The sequence below is a fragment of the Phacochoerus africanus genome, chromosome 6 (assembly GCF_016906955.1).
Source record: "Phacochoerus africanus isolate WHEZ1 chromosome 6, ROS_Pafr_v1, whole genome shotgun sequence".
NCBI lineage: Eukaryota > Metazoa > Chordata > Mammalia > Artiodactyla > Suidae > Phacochoerus > Phacochoerus africanus.
Genome location: NC_062549.1, coordinates 88,033,945 through 88,051,943, shown reverse-complemented (window position 1 = coordinate 88,051,943; position 17,999 = coordinate 88,033,945). Strand labels below are relative to the sequence as shown.

The 17,999-nt window shown below is 37.8% G+C and overlaps 1 protein-coding gene across 2 annotated transcripts in view; it reads left to right on the top strand.

The window, feature by feature from the left end:
- The window catches only part of DDR2 (discoidin domain receptor tyrosine kinase 2), a 162,855-nt gene that overhangs the window by 126,998 nt on the left and 17,858 nt on the right, over nucleotides 1-17,999 (top strand). Inside the window, exons 8-12 of one of the 2 annotated variants that reach the window (XM_047784048.1) lie at nucleotides 3,698-3,881; nucleotides 9,040-9,283; nucleotides 12,618-12,680; nucleotides 13,498-13,628; nucleotides 16,833-17,043. In XM_047784048.1, coding sequence (XP_047640004.1) covers nucleotides 3,698-3,881; nucleotides 9,040-9,283; nucleotides 12,618-12,680; nucleotides 13,498-13,628; nucleotides 16,833-17,043 — 833 coding nt within the window. Of the gene's footprint in view, nucleotides 1-3,697; nucleotides 3,882-9,039; nucleotides 9,284-12,617; nucleotides 12,681-13,497; nucleotides 13,629-16,832; nucleotides 17,092-17,999 lie in introns of both variants that reach the window. The other variant, XM_047784047.1, reaches the window with a different exon arrangement.

The following is a 17,999-nucleotide window of genomic DNA, read 5'->3' as shown; positions in this document are numbered from 1 at the left end:
TTTTTTTGACCCTCAAAGCAGGACATATGGTCTGACACAAATAATAGCTTACCATGGAGACAAAGGTCCAGAAGAGTTTAAGTCATAAGTACAATAAATTGGACAGATACATGAGTTCATAAAGAATGAACCCTATAAATATAAATGCTTTAGAAACTGTGAAAAGAAGGAGACTATTAAGGCTTACAACAGACAAGGAAACTTTCTAGGATGAGATGATAATCGGAGCAGAGGAGGTAGGTAAGGAAGCAAGAATGAGGACCAGAATGGCCTGACTATAGCTGAAGCTAGAACTGAAAACAGCAGAAGAACCAAAAGATAGTCCTGAAATATACCAATGGAGGGCCATGGTGAGGAAGTATGTTCAGATGCCATAGGAATGTAGGGTTGGGTTTCCCACCTATCCCAACTCACTCCAAGTCTTGCCATTCTTCTTCAACTCCACTTCAACACATTTCTCTCTTAGGCTGGTCTTTGCCTGCAAAGATTGAGCCTAGCAGAGAGGCCAGATCATAGTGAAGTCCAGATTAGAAGATAGAGGTTGATGATGGTTGAGACAGAGAGAGATTAGTGAGTCTCAGGAAGAAGAGTGTGGCATTACAGCACTTCCATTGTCTTAGGTATAAAGAACAAACTACTGCCCTCCAACTGCCATGCCCTATAGGAAAACCTGACTCATCCAGTCTTCTATTTGTAGTCACTTCCTTTCCATCTTCTTAGTCACTGTTCTTCCCCTTTTACTGAATCTGTCTTGGCATTGTTTCACTTAGCCACACCCACCTGGCATAAACTCAAGGCATAGAGGAAATCAGAGATCAACTAAATTCAGTTTAGTTTAATAAATCTTTGCTAATCGACTGTTACTCTGTGCAGGGAATTGGGTAGGTATTCAAATAAAATAAAGTCATTGATCCTACCTTTAAGAAGCTCACAGTTAGGAAAAGGGGCTAAATCAGGATTTAAATTACTATGACACAAGCATAAGAGTGAGAGGTGTATAATCAGTGCTTTGGGATTCAAAGAAACAAAGAAGTGATAATAGGAAAGCACAGCATTGGGAGTGAAAACACTTGGATTCATGTAGTAAAATTATTTCTTTTTGATATGATGTTGAAGTGATAAAAATGTAGAAGAAAAGCATTTTGTAAAGAGAAAGTCTATTTACATGTAAGTTATTATCTGATTGGAGGACCTGTTAAAACAAAATAGAAGAGACAAAACCTGAACAGCCCCAAAGGATGGGTAGAACTTTCACAGACAAAGAGGAGGGAATGGTATGAAGACAAAAGAATTATGGTTGTAAAGTTTAGGGAATATCTGGGAAAGATCAACTGTTTAGTTAACCATGGGCCATATTTATGAAGCAAAAGGGTAAATGAGAAGCATAGCAAGTTGGATTATGTCATATTTTGGAAGAACTTGAATGTCAAGGCCAGGAAGAAGAGAGAAGAAGGGGTTATTCTTCTTCATCAACAGCATCATTGTAATCATCAACACTGAGGATTTTTAAAGCTGAGGAAGAACATGATCGGAGCTGTGCTTTAGACAGATCAATCAAGCTATATTCAAAGGCTAGATTTGAATGGAAAGACAGGAGAGGAGGGGGACATTTTCTAATCCCAAATTCTGTCAGATGAAAAGAATCAAGGACCCAGTTCACAATGGTGATGGTGAAAATAGGAACTAGAAAGAGATATTTATTTAGGGAATATTTTCAGTCTGATCAGATGCAGGGGGCAAGACAGGAATATGAGAAAAAGAGTTCAATGAAACACGATAGTTTAGGTAACTTAAACTATAGAGATGACATTTATTCATTCATTCCACAAACATTTTGAATTCTTATCATTTGCCAGGTACTTTTAGTGAATATGGAAGAGAAGTTTAATTGACAAAAATAGGAAACCTAGGTAAAGATTTAGTTTAGAAAGGGATGAAATTATCACATTATAAATCAATTCGATTTCAACTAAAACTTAAAAAAATAAAGGGATGATGTTGGATTCGGTTTGGAATACGAGTTTAAGGGACTGATGGGACATTCAACAGAGCAATAAGATGGGTAACTAGAAATATGGCTCTGGATGAACCCCAGAGGAAAGATAAAATTATCAGAGTTTTAGACACAATCAGGTTCCACTTAATAATTGACATAATGAGATATCTAGTTGGTATGGCTGTGTGACAAGATACAAAGTTACCTAATTTAAGTTCTCAGGAAATAGTCATAGTAACACATGTTGTTTTTTCAAATTAAAATCTCCTAAAAGTAATATATGCTTTTGTAGTAATTCTAACAATTCTGAAGTAGATGAAGTAAAGGGGGAAAATTTCTTTCCTTATCCCTTCCCCGTTTGATTAAATTTTGATTAAAGAGAAATTGAATATGCATTCCTTTTAATTTGTGTTGCTTTTCTTAAGACCTTCCTGGGGGTGTATTTTTCTGGGGACAATGGGAAATATATTTATTGCAAGTAAACTTATGTTCTCCTAGCCTTCTGATCTGTAGAGAGAAGAAAAGATGGCAAAACCTTGGAAGGGAGATCCAGGCTCTGGTCACTGTGGATAAGGCTAGTCAAATTTTATAATTTGCCAAACATATTTTAATGAACAAATATATTTAAAAATGTATCTGTAAGGCTGGCATAATCACTCTTAATCCATTCTTTTGTAATTCACAAATTTTACATATCATTGCTCTGACTATACTGTCAAGGGTCACATGGATTATTGTTTGAGGGTGAATATCCCAATCTTTTCACTGGGGAGGCTCCTGACATATCTTCCAGAGCTTAGGAGAGAGAAGTTCCACAGCTCTTATTCTGTCCCTCCATAAAAAGGACAGAGTTGTCTTTATGTTCTTCAAATAGTCAAGTTCATATCAATGCACATACCTCCCACCCAGCAGTCAGGCTTCTGCTAAACTCAGCCATTCAAAACAGAGCCTCACACTCAGAAGTGGAAAGGCTGCCAAGCTAGAAAACAGAACTAAATTCAATGCCAGACGCTGTGTGATCCATGCATTTTACTCCATGAGTCTAGTATTCTTCAAATGTAATGCAAGTTAAATGTAAATTACTATTTTAATTTGGCAGAGGTTGCCTTTTCCCCCCTTTAGTTTGATATTAAGTTAAGTTGTTGGAGATGTGGGGTAGAAGAAGATATGACTGGTTTCTCTGGAATCAATTCATTGACCAATGACCACATGCAGTCAAAGGAGAGTCAGAAAAATTTCCAGCCAATTCTGGGACCATTTGCTTGGTGATGAGCAGGTGCCACCATCTACTGTAGTGTTCATTCCATGCATTCATTCATTTAATCATTACTGGATTAATTATTCAAATGCAATGGTTAAGACTGAGTCATCATATAAAGATTTACTATATGAAGTATATAAGTACAGGTAAGGGTACAATAGAAAGATTTCATAGAAAATGATAAAAAAATGTTTAAAATTTTCTCAATTGTAGAGGTACACATCAAATATTTTGTATGATTCATTTATAATTCTCCATTGAAGCCGGATAAATGAATCAGTACTACAAATATATTGGAGTTTAAGTAATTCTTCAACCTCCAAGATAATCAGCTCTTACAAAATCCAGGTTGAAGAAACTGGGGAAAAGCTTTTCCATGAATGTGTAATTAACTCCAGATTCTTCTCTCCTTTTTCCTTCTCTTCTCCTGGCCTGAGCAGCATGACTGAAGGGCTGGGCCAGTTGACAGATGGGGTATCAGGCCTGGATGATTTCACCCAGACCCATGAGTACCATGTGTGGCCGGGCTATGACTACGTGGGCTGGAGAAATGAGAGTGCCACCAATGGCTACATAGAGATCATGTTTGAATTTGACCGCATCAGGAATTTTACTACTATGAAGGTCAGTGGAGTTAGGTGTGGAATCCAAAATCATGATGTACGGGAAAGGCTTGCTGGAAAGAACCCCTGGGTGGTACCAGCAGAATGGGATTCAAATATGTATTCTGCTGCTAACCAGCTCTGTGCATTTCATGAGTTACTCCATCTCTGGGCTTGCTTCTTCACTTGTCAATAGGGATGTTGGACAAGTCACTATTTCTCAATGTATTTTGCTGTTGTTGTTTCAACACCAGAATCAACATATCCATTAGGCAAGTGGGTGCAGTGTCTAGGGTACATGATACTTTTAAGGCCCATGAAAATGGCTTAGCTTCTTTTAATGTTAGAATACAAGAAATGAGTTTTAGGGTCAAAAGTTATTTTCATCCTCTTAAAAAAAAACAGTTGTAAAATAAAATTTTAATACATGTTTTATGGAAGGAGGGGCCCACAAAGGCAAAAGTGACTACAGCCCATGGAAGTTATTCCATGGACCTGCCCAACACTCCACAGGGAGAGGACGCACTTTTGTGAGTAAGCATGGCTCATGGCAGCTCTGATTCTCAATGGAAGACTGGGCTTTGTATTTTGAACCACATCCCACCTTTGAGTATTTCCTCCATGCCCACAGCACTGAGAAATCATGATGGAAGATCCCATGCTCTTCTATTCCCAGAGTTCTCTGTTTCCTTATCTATTATCATTTATCTGGGTGTGTGTCTGGTCCTCTTAGGAGACATCAATCTCCTCCAAAGCAGTGACTCTGCTTCCTAATCTCTGTACCCAAGCGCCTGGCATTTAATGCACGCAGGCTCTATAAGTGTCTGAAAATGAACAAAGAGGTATCCTTCATTGCCTACTCTAACTATAGTTATAAATATATCTGCCATGTAGGGTAGAAGGAAGATGAGATGGAATGGACAGGAACAGGATACTGAAAAAACAATAGAATTTTCTTAACTATAAACAGAAATTTAAAGAAAGACTGGGGCCAAGCAGGAGGAATGGCTGTGACTCCTGGCTGGGCTAAAATCCAGATTCTAGACCTCAGGCCCAGGGTTTCAGTTTGTTTTCTCTATGGGATTTCTTTGACTCTTTGCCCAGTTAGAGGATTCAGTTACCAAATGGGTGAGATTCAAGGCTGGGGGTGGGGTGGGTTTAGCCCAAGTTTGTTCTAAGGCCTCAAATGTAAATTATTAGTGTTTGTTTCTTTGTTTTGCAAAGAACCATCACTTAAGAGTCTGTATTAAAATGTAAATATTTTACCTGGCAGAGAGTAAACAATACAAAATCAATGTCTTAAACGTAATAGCAGAAGCTATCTTATCAGTTTATTATTGCAGGGTAGTTAAGGGAAATAGGGAAATGTTTTTGAATATATGGATAGAAGCTAAAAGATTTGAAAAGGCACAGCCAGGGGTGGGGTGGGGGTGGAGTTGGGGGGTGATGACGTGTTAAGTGCAAACCCTGAGAAGAGCTGGGGAAGGGATCTTAAGTCCTGGATTTCTGTTTTCTTGGAGGTAAGACCTTTCAGGAGAGCCCACCCTGGATTCAAGGGTTGAGGACATCTCTGTTGATAAATGGTGAATTTCCTGGTACTTAGCTCCAGTGGTAATTTTTCTTTTCTTTTACATAATCCCAATAGAAGGGAGGAAAAGGCAATGTAAAAAGTGACCAAGTTGGATGCTAAACCTAATTAGGAAAACTGGTACTTAAGAGTAGAGAGGAAAATCCTTTTGTTGAATGCAAGAGAGAAATCCTGAGAGCTGTTGTGTTTCACATATAACTCTTACTGGTTTATGAAGGAACATTGGAAGATACCTAGATAACCTCCAAGAGAATGAGCAAGTGACCCACATACAGATCCATGCTTGTCTGTTATTTTTCCTGATTAATAATTGACTGCATAGTATTTGTGGTCAACAAATTGGTAGTTCTCAGTTTCAGTATTGGTTTCCTAAATTCATTCATTTCTCTTTGCTATTAATTTAGCAACAGTATTTGGAGTATCCGTAGCACTATGCTAAGTTCTGGGGGTAAAGTGATGAATAAGAAATGGGGGAAGACACTATTTATTTGCAAAAGGAAGTATATAGAGGGATATGGGGACCCTGAAGAGGCGAAACAGTTTTATCATTAGGGTTCTTAATAAATAAAAATTTGTCATTCTTGGCACAAACCTGGTGTCAAAAGTGAATGCATGTCTGTTGTATCACTCTCACATGTTAAGATGATAATCTCTCCTAATTGGATTCATAGCTGTTAGTTAACATTGAGAACAGAAGGATTGACTCATGCCCAATCTGCCAGTGTGTTGTTTATGAATAGCTTTTTTGCAGTTGTAAATGTTTGTGTGATTGTAACACTGTATTCTTCACAGGTTTTTTTGTAGGGAAGGAGGAAACAGTACAGTCATTCTCTTCTGTATTATTATGCACAGTAAGAAAACTGTATGCTTCAAGAAAAAATTTATTTGCATTGCTGACTAATGCGTACACCCAATAATCAACTATGAACATGTATATTAATCCATTATGATCATTGGGAGAATTTCTAGTCCTACAAATAATAAAATATATTTTAAAGTTCCCATAAAGTTACAATATTTAGTCAATCAACTTTGATCTTCCTGAATCCCCAGAAGCTCCTGTTTAACTAGCTTATCTTGGGTCAAAATTATTCAAAAGCATATTTTGCAATGAGAAGGTGCCAGAAACTTCTCAGGAGACTAGTCCTCTCAAAGCCAAATAGGTTTCTAGCATATTTTAATTTTTCTAAGACAAATGAAAAGTAAATGATGACTTTCAGATCACTGATGTCTTTTGGAGAGTAGTTTTTTTGCTTTCTAGGCAAATTACTGCCCATTTCCCTCCCCACCCTGAATGTAGTTAAAAATAGCATTTTTTTTTGCCTTTTGTCTTTTTAGGGCCACACCCACTGCATATGGGGATATGGAGGTTCCAAGGCTAAGGGTCTATTTGGAGCTGTAGCTGCCAGTCTATACCGTAGCCATAGCAAGTTGGGATCTGAGCCATGTCTGTGACCTACACCACAGCTCATAGCAATGCCAGATCCTTAACCCACTGAGCAAGGCCTGGGATTGAACCTGCATCCTCGTGGGTACTAGAAGGGTTTTTTAGCCACTGAGCCATAAGGGAAAGTCCAAAAACAATAACATTAAAAAAAAATTATCCACAGAGCACTTAGAAAATGAAAATATTATGTATATCAAAACAAATGAGATACATAAAAAACTATACTGAATAAAATTCATGGTTTTAAATGTTTTCTTCATTATTAAAGGAGGAAAAAATAAAACAAATGAACTAGATATTGAATTCTAACATCAAAGATAAATGAATAAACCAATTAATTAAAACCAGAAAACTATAGAAATGATCATAAATCCAAGAGCTTATTCTTTGGAGAAAACATAAAATATGATATCACTTATATCTGGAATCTAATATACGGCACAAATGACCCTTTCCACAGAAAAGAATATCATGGACTTGCAGAATAGACTTGTGGTTGCCAAGGTGGAGGGGGAGCTAGTGGGATAGTTTGGGAGCTTGGGGTTAATAGATGCATTCTATTGCCTTTGGAATGGATTAGCAATGAGATCCTGCTGTGTAGCACTGGGAACTATGTCTAGTCACTTAATGATGGAGCATAATAATGTGAGAAAAAATAATGTATACATGTATGTGCAACTGGGTCACCATGCTGTACAGTAGGAAAAAAAAATAATGTATTGGGGAAATTAAAAAAAAAAGAAAAAGAAAAAAGAAAAAAAATTGTAAGTCAAATTGAGAAAAAATAAATTAAAAGAGCTTTTATATATGTGTATATATATATATATATATATATATATATATATATATATATATAAAAGGCATTTTAAAATGTATTCTAATATGTAAGTTTACAGGGGAATGAAATCCTATGCTATTTATTTGCATTCCAGGAGAATCCCCGAAACATCTGTAGGAAAGATTATTACCTTCCCCACAGGCTACTTATCCAACACTTCACAGATTTCAAAACATCTGAAAAATCTATTGAAGTTGTAGACAGTATTCCTTTGATTTTGTTCTTAGCCTTGCTCCACTCCATTTACTTGTGTTCAATAAACTGGAACTGTCAATTCATCCCAAGGAAGGTATTAACACATGTTTTCATCATTAACATTTATAGGAAAATCCAAATGGAAAAGCTGAGATGATTTGCTCCCTTTCCATGTGGCATATGTGTGGAAAGAGCACTGGACCAAGAGTTCTATATCCTATCCTGGTGTTGACTGACCACAGGCAGGTCAAAACACTCTGAACACCAGTTTCTTCATTAGTAGATAGAGAGCTGGACTAAATGATTTTTAAAGTCTCTAGTCATTCTAATATTCCATGATTCCATTCCTTTAAAGTATTTCTGTCTAGTTTCTTCAGTCATTAAGTTTCTATGATTATTAGTACTTCTTCCTTAGCTCAGAATAAATTCTGACTGGTAATCCTGTGTTGACTATCCAGCAACCAAAGGAGAATATTGAGGACAGCTGAAGGGTCACGCAGAAGGGTCACATTTCAGGGCCTAAGTAAAATGTAAAATGTAAATAGCAAATATATTCCAAGAATGACACTGATGCTTTTCCAACCTATGAAGTCTTTAAATTCAGGGGACAGTGACCAGCAAGGCTCCAATTTTCTATTTAAGACTAAGCCGAAGAAATGTTATTGAACTATCATGAGAGTCTTGACTTAGGTACAAACATGTACATTGCATGTTTGAAGGATGTTGCACATAGTAAGGTGCTATAGAGGAACTGTTGTGGAATGTTCCTGATGAGCCTTAAAAGCCATACAAATATCCTGGTGAGAGTCATGGCAGCAGACAAGAGAGCTACCTTTCCCAAGACTTTCCGTTCTCATCTTGGAAAATATCTATGAAGAAGCCTTGATGCTTTCATCAGAATGGCTTTACCTAGCTAAATTTAATTAAAAGAGATAATTAAGTCTTTTGTCTCTGGCTGACAAATGCTAAGACTGGAGAGCACCAATTATTCAGCAAGAGTGTTGCCCAAAGGAATTTGGCAAGTCTAAGATCTTACTGGGTTAGGTTGCGCTGTGTCCCCAGTCTCACCCAGCAGGGTCAACCTGTCACTCACATGCCTCTTTCTCTGCCAGGTCCACTGCAACAACATGTTTGCTAAAGGTGTGAAGATTTTTAAGGAAGTACAGTGCTACTTCCGCTCCGAAGCCAATGAATGGGAACCTAACGCTGTCTCCTTCCCCCTTGTCCTGGATGATGTGAACCCCAGTGCTCGGTTCGTCACAGTGCCCCTCCACCACCGCATGGCCAGTGCCATAAAGTGCCAGTACCATTTTGCTGACACCTGGATGATGTTCAGTGAGATCACCTTCCAATCAGGTTGGGAGCTTGGCCCCCCTTGGGGAAGTGGGAGCAGGGTGGTGGAAGGAGGAAGGCAGGGTCCAGAGCTTCTCACTGGCAGGTCTCTGAGAGGAGGAGGGTTCGATAGGTGGCTTTTTATGGGTAGATAGAGGGAATCTTTTCTGCAATGAGTTTCCTTGCGGAAGGGCAGGGATGCAGATGTGGAAGTAGAATGTTTACTTGGCTCTCACGTGCATTTGTCTAAAAAAGATGTAAGATAAAAGATTAAAGAAAATGAGCTCAGTGTTTAAAACCTTTATGTAAATTAAGCCAGATAAGGGGAAGCACACCTATGCACTGTTGAAATATGTAGATGAAAATGTCTAAATACACACGAGTAAAGAAAACAATGAATCCCCATCCATCACTTAACTTTACTAACCACTGATTTTATTTTGTCATGCTTGTTTTATTTATTCCTCCCTTTTGCAATAGTATTTTGAAGCAAAACTGTTATGTTATTTGATTTCGTTATGAAAAATTTTAGATACACTTAAGAAAATATCTTCATCGTAATGCTGTATGACATCTAACAGACAGCATTTATTAATAAATAATTCCTTAATATCACATAATAGCCTGTCCACATTCATGTATCCCCGATTGTCTAATAATGTCTTACTGCAGTTAGCTTAATAGAATTAGGATCTAAATAATAAGGCCCTCTTGGTGTACTTCCCTTACTGTATTCCTAGGTGATGTTTCTTTTAATCTAAAAAAAATAGGTATGTAAAATTCAATTCTGGTTTGGCTGTTTTCTTTCTGGGGTGTTATTTTACTGGTGCTTCTATCCTCTGCCATCCTGTAGACTGGAGGTTATATCTACAGGTGAATTTGACTCAGGTTCAGTACTTATTTTTTTGCCAAACATTTCTCATAAATAGTGCTGTGTACTTTATGTTGAAACTCATCATGGGAATGTCATGTTAGAATCTCTCACTTTTAGTGCTGCTAAGATTGATCTCCAGGCTCAGGTGGTTAGACTTTCATGGAAAAGTTCTCCATGAGCTTTCTCCTAGGTTTTACTCTCCATTGATGACCACTGCATAAAATATTTCATTAGGAGGTCCTAAACGGTGACTTTCTAATTATTTTATTCCCTCTGAATTTATTAGCTGAATTTCTTCTGAATAGGAGAACTATTCTCTATATGCTTGTTCACCCTGAAATACAGTTCACATTGATAGGGCAGGATACATAATTAACTTTTTTGGGAATTTTCAAAGTAATGAATTGATACCCTAGCACACTTCAATGGTATCTAAAAAGTTTTGTTTTTCATCCTTGTTATGCTTTTTAGTTTCATTATGCTTCATTTTTAAAATGTATTCAGTATTTTTAATCAATTGCAATTACTGTTCTTTTAATACTCAGATTGTCCTGCATTGGCCAGAGTACATGCCTTTAAGCTGGCTCTGTCTTCTTTGGGTTGGATCCTATAAATATTTGATAACTATCTTGTTTTCTGAAAAAACACATTGTTCCAAGCTCATTGTGAACATTCGCTGCCCCAGATGTGGAATTAACTATTTCCTCAAGAAATCTTCATTCCTTTTAGTGGGGAATGATATTTAGAGACCACAAAGTGGGCAATAGGGACTATGCCAAATCTTGAAAAGTTAAAGGATACTTAGGACACTGCCTATACCATCACAGTTTAGATGGGGATAGAAAACCTATGCAATGATTTTTCATAAGATTTTCAAAGTGGTACCAATAATAAGTGGTCAGGAGAGAGGCCACTAGAGAGTGGATTCTAAGTGGACACTGTCAAAGGATTGAGACTAATAGAAGAAAAGTATAGGCAAAGATGACATCAGCGAAGTAGAGAGACTACTTCTAGTAGATAAAGCAGAAGACACCATGCTTCCTGATTTGATTTTTAGAAGAAGAAATTTCAAGTTGGTTTGTTCATTAAGATGTACTGATTAGGAAATAGAGCATATGTTTAGAAACACAAGTTTGGGGCTTCAATGCCTTCTGTTATTATAAAAAATTATTCTAAGCGTAAATGAACTAATTATTTCATATAAAGTATTTATTAAGGGCAGAAGTTTAGATATTCAAAAGCAGTGTTACGTTGTGTTAAGTAGGTTCCCCTCATCAGGGATTCCCTCTGCAGAATATTTGAAATGTTGGCCTAAGGAAATAATAGAAGGTATATTTGCTAATTTTATAACTAAAAAATTTAGAATAACCTGAATGATTATTTTTAAGCCATCTTAAAATTATATTTCTATCTAAGGGGAAGTGGAATAAGATATGTCAGTGCAATTGTTTCATAGCAAATGGTCTACTAAACAGTGTTGTTTGTGACATAAAATAATAGAAAATGTATTTCTGTATTTTTCATATTTTCTTGATAAGAGTACAACATTGAAAAAAAGTTCTCAGTAAGTGATTATATATATATCGAGTAAACCCAAATCAGACCAACATGTTAGTTATGTTTGCTGTATATAGCTTTCTCACGTACATTAACGAAGACAGATTTTTAGATGTGTGTTAAAAAACTTAACTAATTATAGCTATGGACTATAGTCTTTGATTCCTGTAATGTCTTGAACTTTAAATATCATGATAATATTAGTTTCCCCTGGAGTCTGAGGAAAAGTACAGTGGATGACAGATATTTTCCTACTTATATAATAATGCTAAGAAGAAAAATTAGGATTTTTGGAGGGATTCTCTCTTAGAAGGAAAATGCATGCTCTAATTCTTGACCCCCTTGATTAAACAAATCAGAGGGAAAAATTAGTTAACAGCATCAATCCATCAAATAAATTTTGGGATCTGTCTTAGAAGCTTAAACATCACAGTGAAGGATATATAATTTATCTTTAAGGATGAAGGCTTAATTTATAAATTAAAGGGCTAGGAGAATGAAGCATAGTAAAAACTTTTTTTTAAACAATTTAATTTCCTTGAAGGAAAGAGCATCTTAGCACTACGTCTGTTCCATGTCTACTTACCCATTGTATCCTCTCTACATTTTGCTGAATTGGGGTCTCACTTCCTATGCATGCTTTATGATAATGTGTAGCCATAGCCCTCTGATTCTTTCTTAAACTTTTTTTGTACTATGACATGTAATAATCATTTAAACAAACATTTTACAAAAGAAAAGTTGCCCTTACTATTTAGATAATGGTGATTTTTAAAATTTAATATATTATATGGTTTCATTTATAAGAAAGGCTAGTGGCAACCCATTAAGTTGATTTCACAAAGTATTAGCTTAGAACCTGCCTTCAGAAAAACCACCACCTCACTGTCTTCTCCTCAGCTCCAACTCACTCTTATTTTATAACAGATGCTGCAATGTACAACAACTCTGGAGCCTTGCCCACATCACCTGTGGCGCCCACAACCTATGGTATGTGTGATTCTTGCTTATAAAAATTAAGTTGGAGGGACCTCAGAGGGTGAAGAAGCGTAGAGATTTGCAAAGACCAGACTGTGTAGGAGGCTTTGCATGCAGAGTATCTATGGAAAGGTGGGACAGTCCACCTCCAAGGTTAAGGGCCCAAACTCACTCTCTTCCCTGATGGTTCATGTAACTCTTCAGCTGAGGCAGAATCTGGTGTTGTTCCAACTGCTTTATGGAAATTTGGGAAGCTTGGAGCAGAAATGGGGAAGGAGCTATTTCTAGGTGAGAATCTTTGTGGGGATCTCAGTGGATGCATAAGAGCCTAGGGGGGAAAAAAGCTAGTCTCTCTGATTGGAGAGAAATATTGAAAGGTGTATCCATTGCTTTGGACAGTCACTGGCTATTTAAGTCAGCTACCTAGGAAACATATGATCAAGTGTCTCCAAACAGACCTCTCAGCTACCCTGGCTTGTCTCAAAGACTTCAGAGTGAAACTGATTCTTCATTTATTTTTCATGAGGTATGATTTAGAGGCCAGTTAACCCAGGCCATGGTATAAAGAGCAAAATTTGGGGAAGTATGGAAAACCTCTCCATTATTCAGTCTAATACGTGAGGAAAAAGAGGCTGATGTTCCATGGATGAGGACTGTAAAATATAGGAGCAAAGTAATAGAAGAGTAGCAAGACCAAGTGTTAAGGTGGCATCATGTGGAATTATCCTGAAGGAAAAAGTTCTACCTCCTTATTGTTCATATAGTCCCTCATGCCTTGCCTTGCCCCATAAGATGATAATATTCTTCATCCTTCTTTTCCTGGTTATAGATCCAATGCTTAAAGTTGATGACAGCAACACTCGAATCCTGATTGGCTGCTTGGTGGCCATCATCTTCATCCTCCTGGCCATCATTGTCATCATCCTCTGGAGGCAGTTCTGGCAGAAAATGCTGGAGAAGGTAGGGAAATGAGGAACAATCATGGGATAGAAAGATGCTCCATCCTTTTCCTGTGTGGTTATTACCCCAGGAGTAAATTATAAGATTCTATAAATGGTTAGAGAGTTAACTGAAGCTACAAAGAGGCATGGGCTGACAGGCATCGGAAAAGAATAAACTAAGTCAATTTTCTCACTTTTAGAATGGAGATAGGAAACCTCCCCAGAGAAATCAAAAAACTCTTCCCAGTACATTGACTCTCAACTTAGGCATCTCCCTTGAAGATTCTGATTCACTGGGTTCAGGGGGAGTGAGGCAACTATATTTTTTTAAAAAAAAAATAGTGATTCTGATATACAACCGATACTCGGCTAAAATTTCTGATAATGTTGTTCCTTCTCTTCCTTTACTGCTTGCTTGTTTATTTTTTGGTGTGTGTGTGTGTGTGTGTGTGCGTGTAGAAAAACACTCAGTCTCGTTAATACCCAAGCCACATCTCTCACAATTCTATTCCTACTTCTTTTTGTACTTGAAAGTTATGGTTATGTATCCTTCTGAGTCCTCATCAGATTTTTTTTGTCTAGGCCAACGGATCTGTACAATTTCTCTTATATTTGCCTAACACTTTATAGTCTACAAAGACTTTTTCTATGATTTTACTTCAACCTCACTGGATAACAGTAAGTTGGGCATGGTAGTTATATTGAACTGTTTTTCTGTCAAGAAAATATGATGTACTTAAGGTCATACAATGAATATCCTGTTTTCTATGCTCATTCTAGTCATCAGTCTTGAAATTTATTGACTTCTAAAAAATACACATCCCACCATAGATGGAATACCTATGACTTTTCTTGTTTTTTTAGGCCAGAGAGCAACTCTGGGCATTGCTTCTAAGTGTCTGATACTCTTGGGCTTTGCTAATGATAGTGTTCCTACATTTGTCTGTGGACGTCTTCCCTGGTCAGTGAGTTCAAATGGATGTTGACTGTGAGAGGTCACAGGTACTCTGGGCACAAGGCTTGGAGGTGCCCATCAAGGACAGGGATCAGGAGGGAGAGTATAGCCTGACTGTTCATAGCCTCTGTGTTTGAGGATGGGCTCTCAGAGCAGACCAATGCCTATGGGGAGGACATACCAGAAGAGGGGAAAGAGCACCGTGACAATGGACTTGAACCTAACTTTGTGTGATTAGGACAAGAGGAAAAGGGTTAAACTCAAGAGAAGTGAGGGGAATGACCCAGAAAAGTAGCTGTCAGTTAGTGCCTTCTGATCTGTTACACATTCAGGTTCTGAGATGATTGAGGCTTATTTTAAGGGCTTTAGGCAGGAGTTTTTCACAGAAGAGAGGGTCTCTTTGCTTCCCACAAAGACTTCTTTTGTTATTCTGAAAATGCTTTAATTAAATAAGTTTTCAATCCATAAATAGTGACTGATGGCTGAAAGGCAGAATCCACAGCAAGCTCACCCACTGTCATGGTGAGACAACATCAAAACCTTTCTTCTTTTAGAATGCTGAAACACACTGGGTACCTAAATTCCAGGGAAAGGGGTAGCAAATGGCGGTGGTGGTGGAAACTGGTGGACTGAAGGGGTCATTGAACAGCCTGAAGCTGTGTTCTTATCGAATAGTCTGTTGCAACTGCATTTTAGCTGGGGGATGGAGTCTGTGTTCTCTACTCTTTTTCTTTATGTTTGAGCCAGAAATTATCACTCTTTTCTCTGGGTCTTTCTTCTGAGTCCTACTAGAATATATTCATGGGCTGGGAGAGGAATTTTGGACTGGGAACTCACCAGGTAAAAGGGAGAACAAAAATTTTGCCCTTGAATATTTAACTTGGTTCTTGAAGTTCTTGATTCGAGAAATTCATTCTATTCTTGCACATCTGAGTAAGATAACTCACGATGCTCTAGAATGACATGTGACTTCCTCCTGAGGACTTTTTTTGTAGAAAACCTTTAAGCATACACATATATTCTAAAAATAATTACTCAAAATAGCTTTATGCTATAACATTATTTACAAGATACTTAAAATGGTGCTCTCATAATTCTCTCTTTGGGAGAGTTAACTCATTTATTGAGTACCTGCTAAGTGCTGGACTCCATGCTCAGTATTGAGGATATTACTGCAACAAAAGACCTTTCAGTCTAGGGTATGGGGCAGGCATCTAACTTTCTCCATTGAGCACCTGAAGCATATTTGTTGGAGTAGAACATCGCACATCCAAATAGTAAAATTTTAAATCCAAATAGTCACTATTTTAAATCCAAATAGTCATATATATTGAGATTTAGAGACTGTCCTTTTGAAGAAACAGACAGGTCACATTAGCTAGGGTGTCAAAATAATTAGTTGTTTTATTCTTCTTATTCCTATGTTAAGTATAATTCAATGAATTAGGTACCTACGGATTCCTTGCTTATTTTGTAGCCATTTAATTTTTGGTTAATGAAAATAAAGTGTCAAAAGGAGTATAACCCTAACTTATAGTGCCAGAGTGATCAGATGAATTATAGATTCATAATGTTACAGCACATCTGTTAAGTAATGAGCTTTTTTTTTTTTTTTTTTTTGTCTTTTTAGGGCCACAATGTGTGGCATGTAGAAGTTCCCAGGCTAGGGGTCAAATTGGAGCTGCACCTGCCGGCCTATGCCACAGCCACAGCAATGTCAGATCCAAGCTGTGTCTGTGACCTACACCACAGCTCACAGCAACACTGAATCCTTTAAGCCACTGAACGAGGCCAGGGATGGAACTCACATCCTCATGGATACTAGTCAGATTCTTAACCCACTGAGCCACAACTGGAACTCCCAAGTAATGAGCTTTTTAATTCATGTTTACACATAATCAAACAATTGAATGGTGTCAGGAAAACCCGTTATTTAATAAAACATTGAAAACTCTAAGATTGAGAAGATCTTAGATAGGCTACTGATAAGTTCTTACAGTGTCACATGAAAAATGCTTATTAACTTCAATGGAAGTTAATGAAAGTTGGCAGTACAGACCTTTAGAGGTCAAATTCTGCTTTGAAGAAATGAAGGATTTTAAGATTCTACAGCACAGGTATTTGTGGAATCAGGCTTCATCCTTGCCACTTGCATTGCTTTTGAATATAAAGAGTTATTTCTTCTGAGTGGAAAAACTGGATTTAAGAAGAGGGGGGAGCTATGATGCCCTGTGTGCCAACAGGTCTTTCTCCCCTGTCCTATTTCAGGCTTCCCGGAGGATGCTGGATGATGAAATGACAGTCAGCCTCTCCCTGCCAAGCGAGTCTAGCATGTTCAACAACAACCGTTCCTCATCGCCAAGTGAACAGGAATCCAACTCCACTTATGATCGCATCTTTCCCCTTCGCCCTGACTATCAGGAGCCCTCCAGGCTGATACGGAAACTCCCAGAATTTGCTCCAGGGGAGGAAGAGTCAGGTGAAGATGAAATAGTGGGCAAAGAATTGAGGGACAAGATTTATGAAGGTGTGATACTGTGGCTCCTACTCAACCAAACCTAGTTTTCACCTAAAGAAGTCCATACTGTCTTTCTAGATTGAGTCTGCTGCTGCTTCTAGCCTAATATGAGCACCCTTCCTCTGCTACTGCACATAGCAGACCTGCATGGCAGAAGAGGGAGGAAATAAATAAAATGCATTACTAAGGTGTTAATGCCAGAAGAACCTAAGCAGCCCAGCTAGTCCTATGCCCTCATTTTTCCTTGGGAGAAAAATGAGAAGGCTTAGATAAGGTATTCACCCAACATCAAACAGCATTAAGGGTAAGTTCATGACTTGAATTTGACCTGGAGGAAAAAAAATAATAAAGCTAAAGACTTCTTAGAATCCCCAGTTTTTAAGCCACCTAGATAATTGAGTTACCTAAATTTTGTTGATTTCACTTGGGTGAAAATTTATTAGACTAATACAACGTTTTATTACAAGAGTAAATATTTCTTACCTTTTCTCAATAAAAGCATTGCTTTGGTAAAACATTGCCAAATGATTCACATCTCAGTGTTTTTTAATAAAGGGCTGCAGAGTGACATCAGAGGATGCTGGGTCATCACAGAGGCTCAGGGCAGCTTTTCTGTAAGATCTTCAACCCAAGAGTGATCCCAGCCAGCAGAAGAGGGCTGAGGGTATTCAGGAGAGAGGTGATTGGAGAAGCAGCAGGACTAACTCTGAGCCCACTAGTATTTCAAGGGAGTCCTTACAAAAGAAAAAAGCAAACTAATGTGATATTTACCACTCAGTGGATAGCAAACAGTGAAGGATCACATTGAACTAGAGGAATTTTGCAGAGACAGCAAGAAAAAGGGATGTAATTTATTTCCTAGGCTGAAGTAGAGTAATTTACCTATTTTCTGAAGTCTAAAAACACCCTCCCTCTTA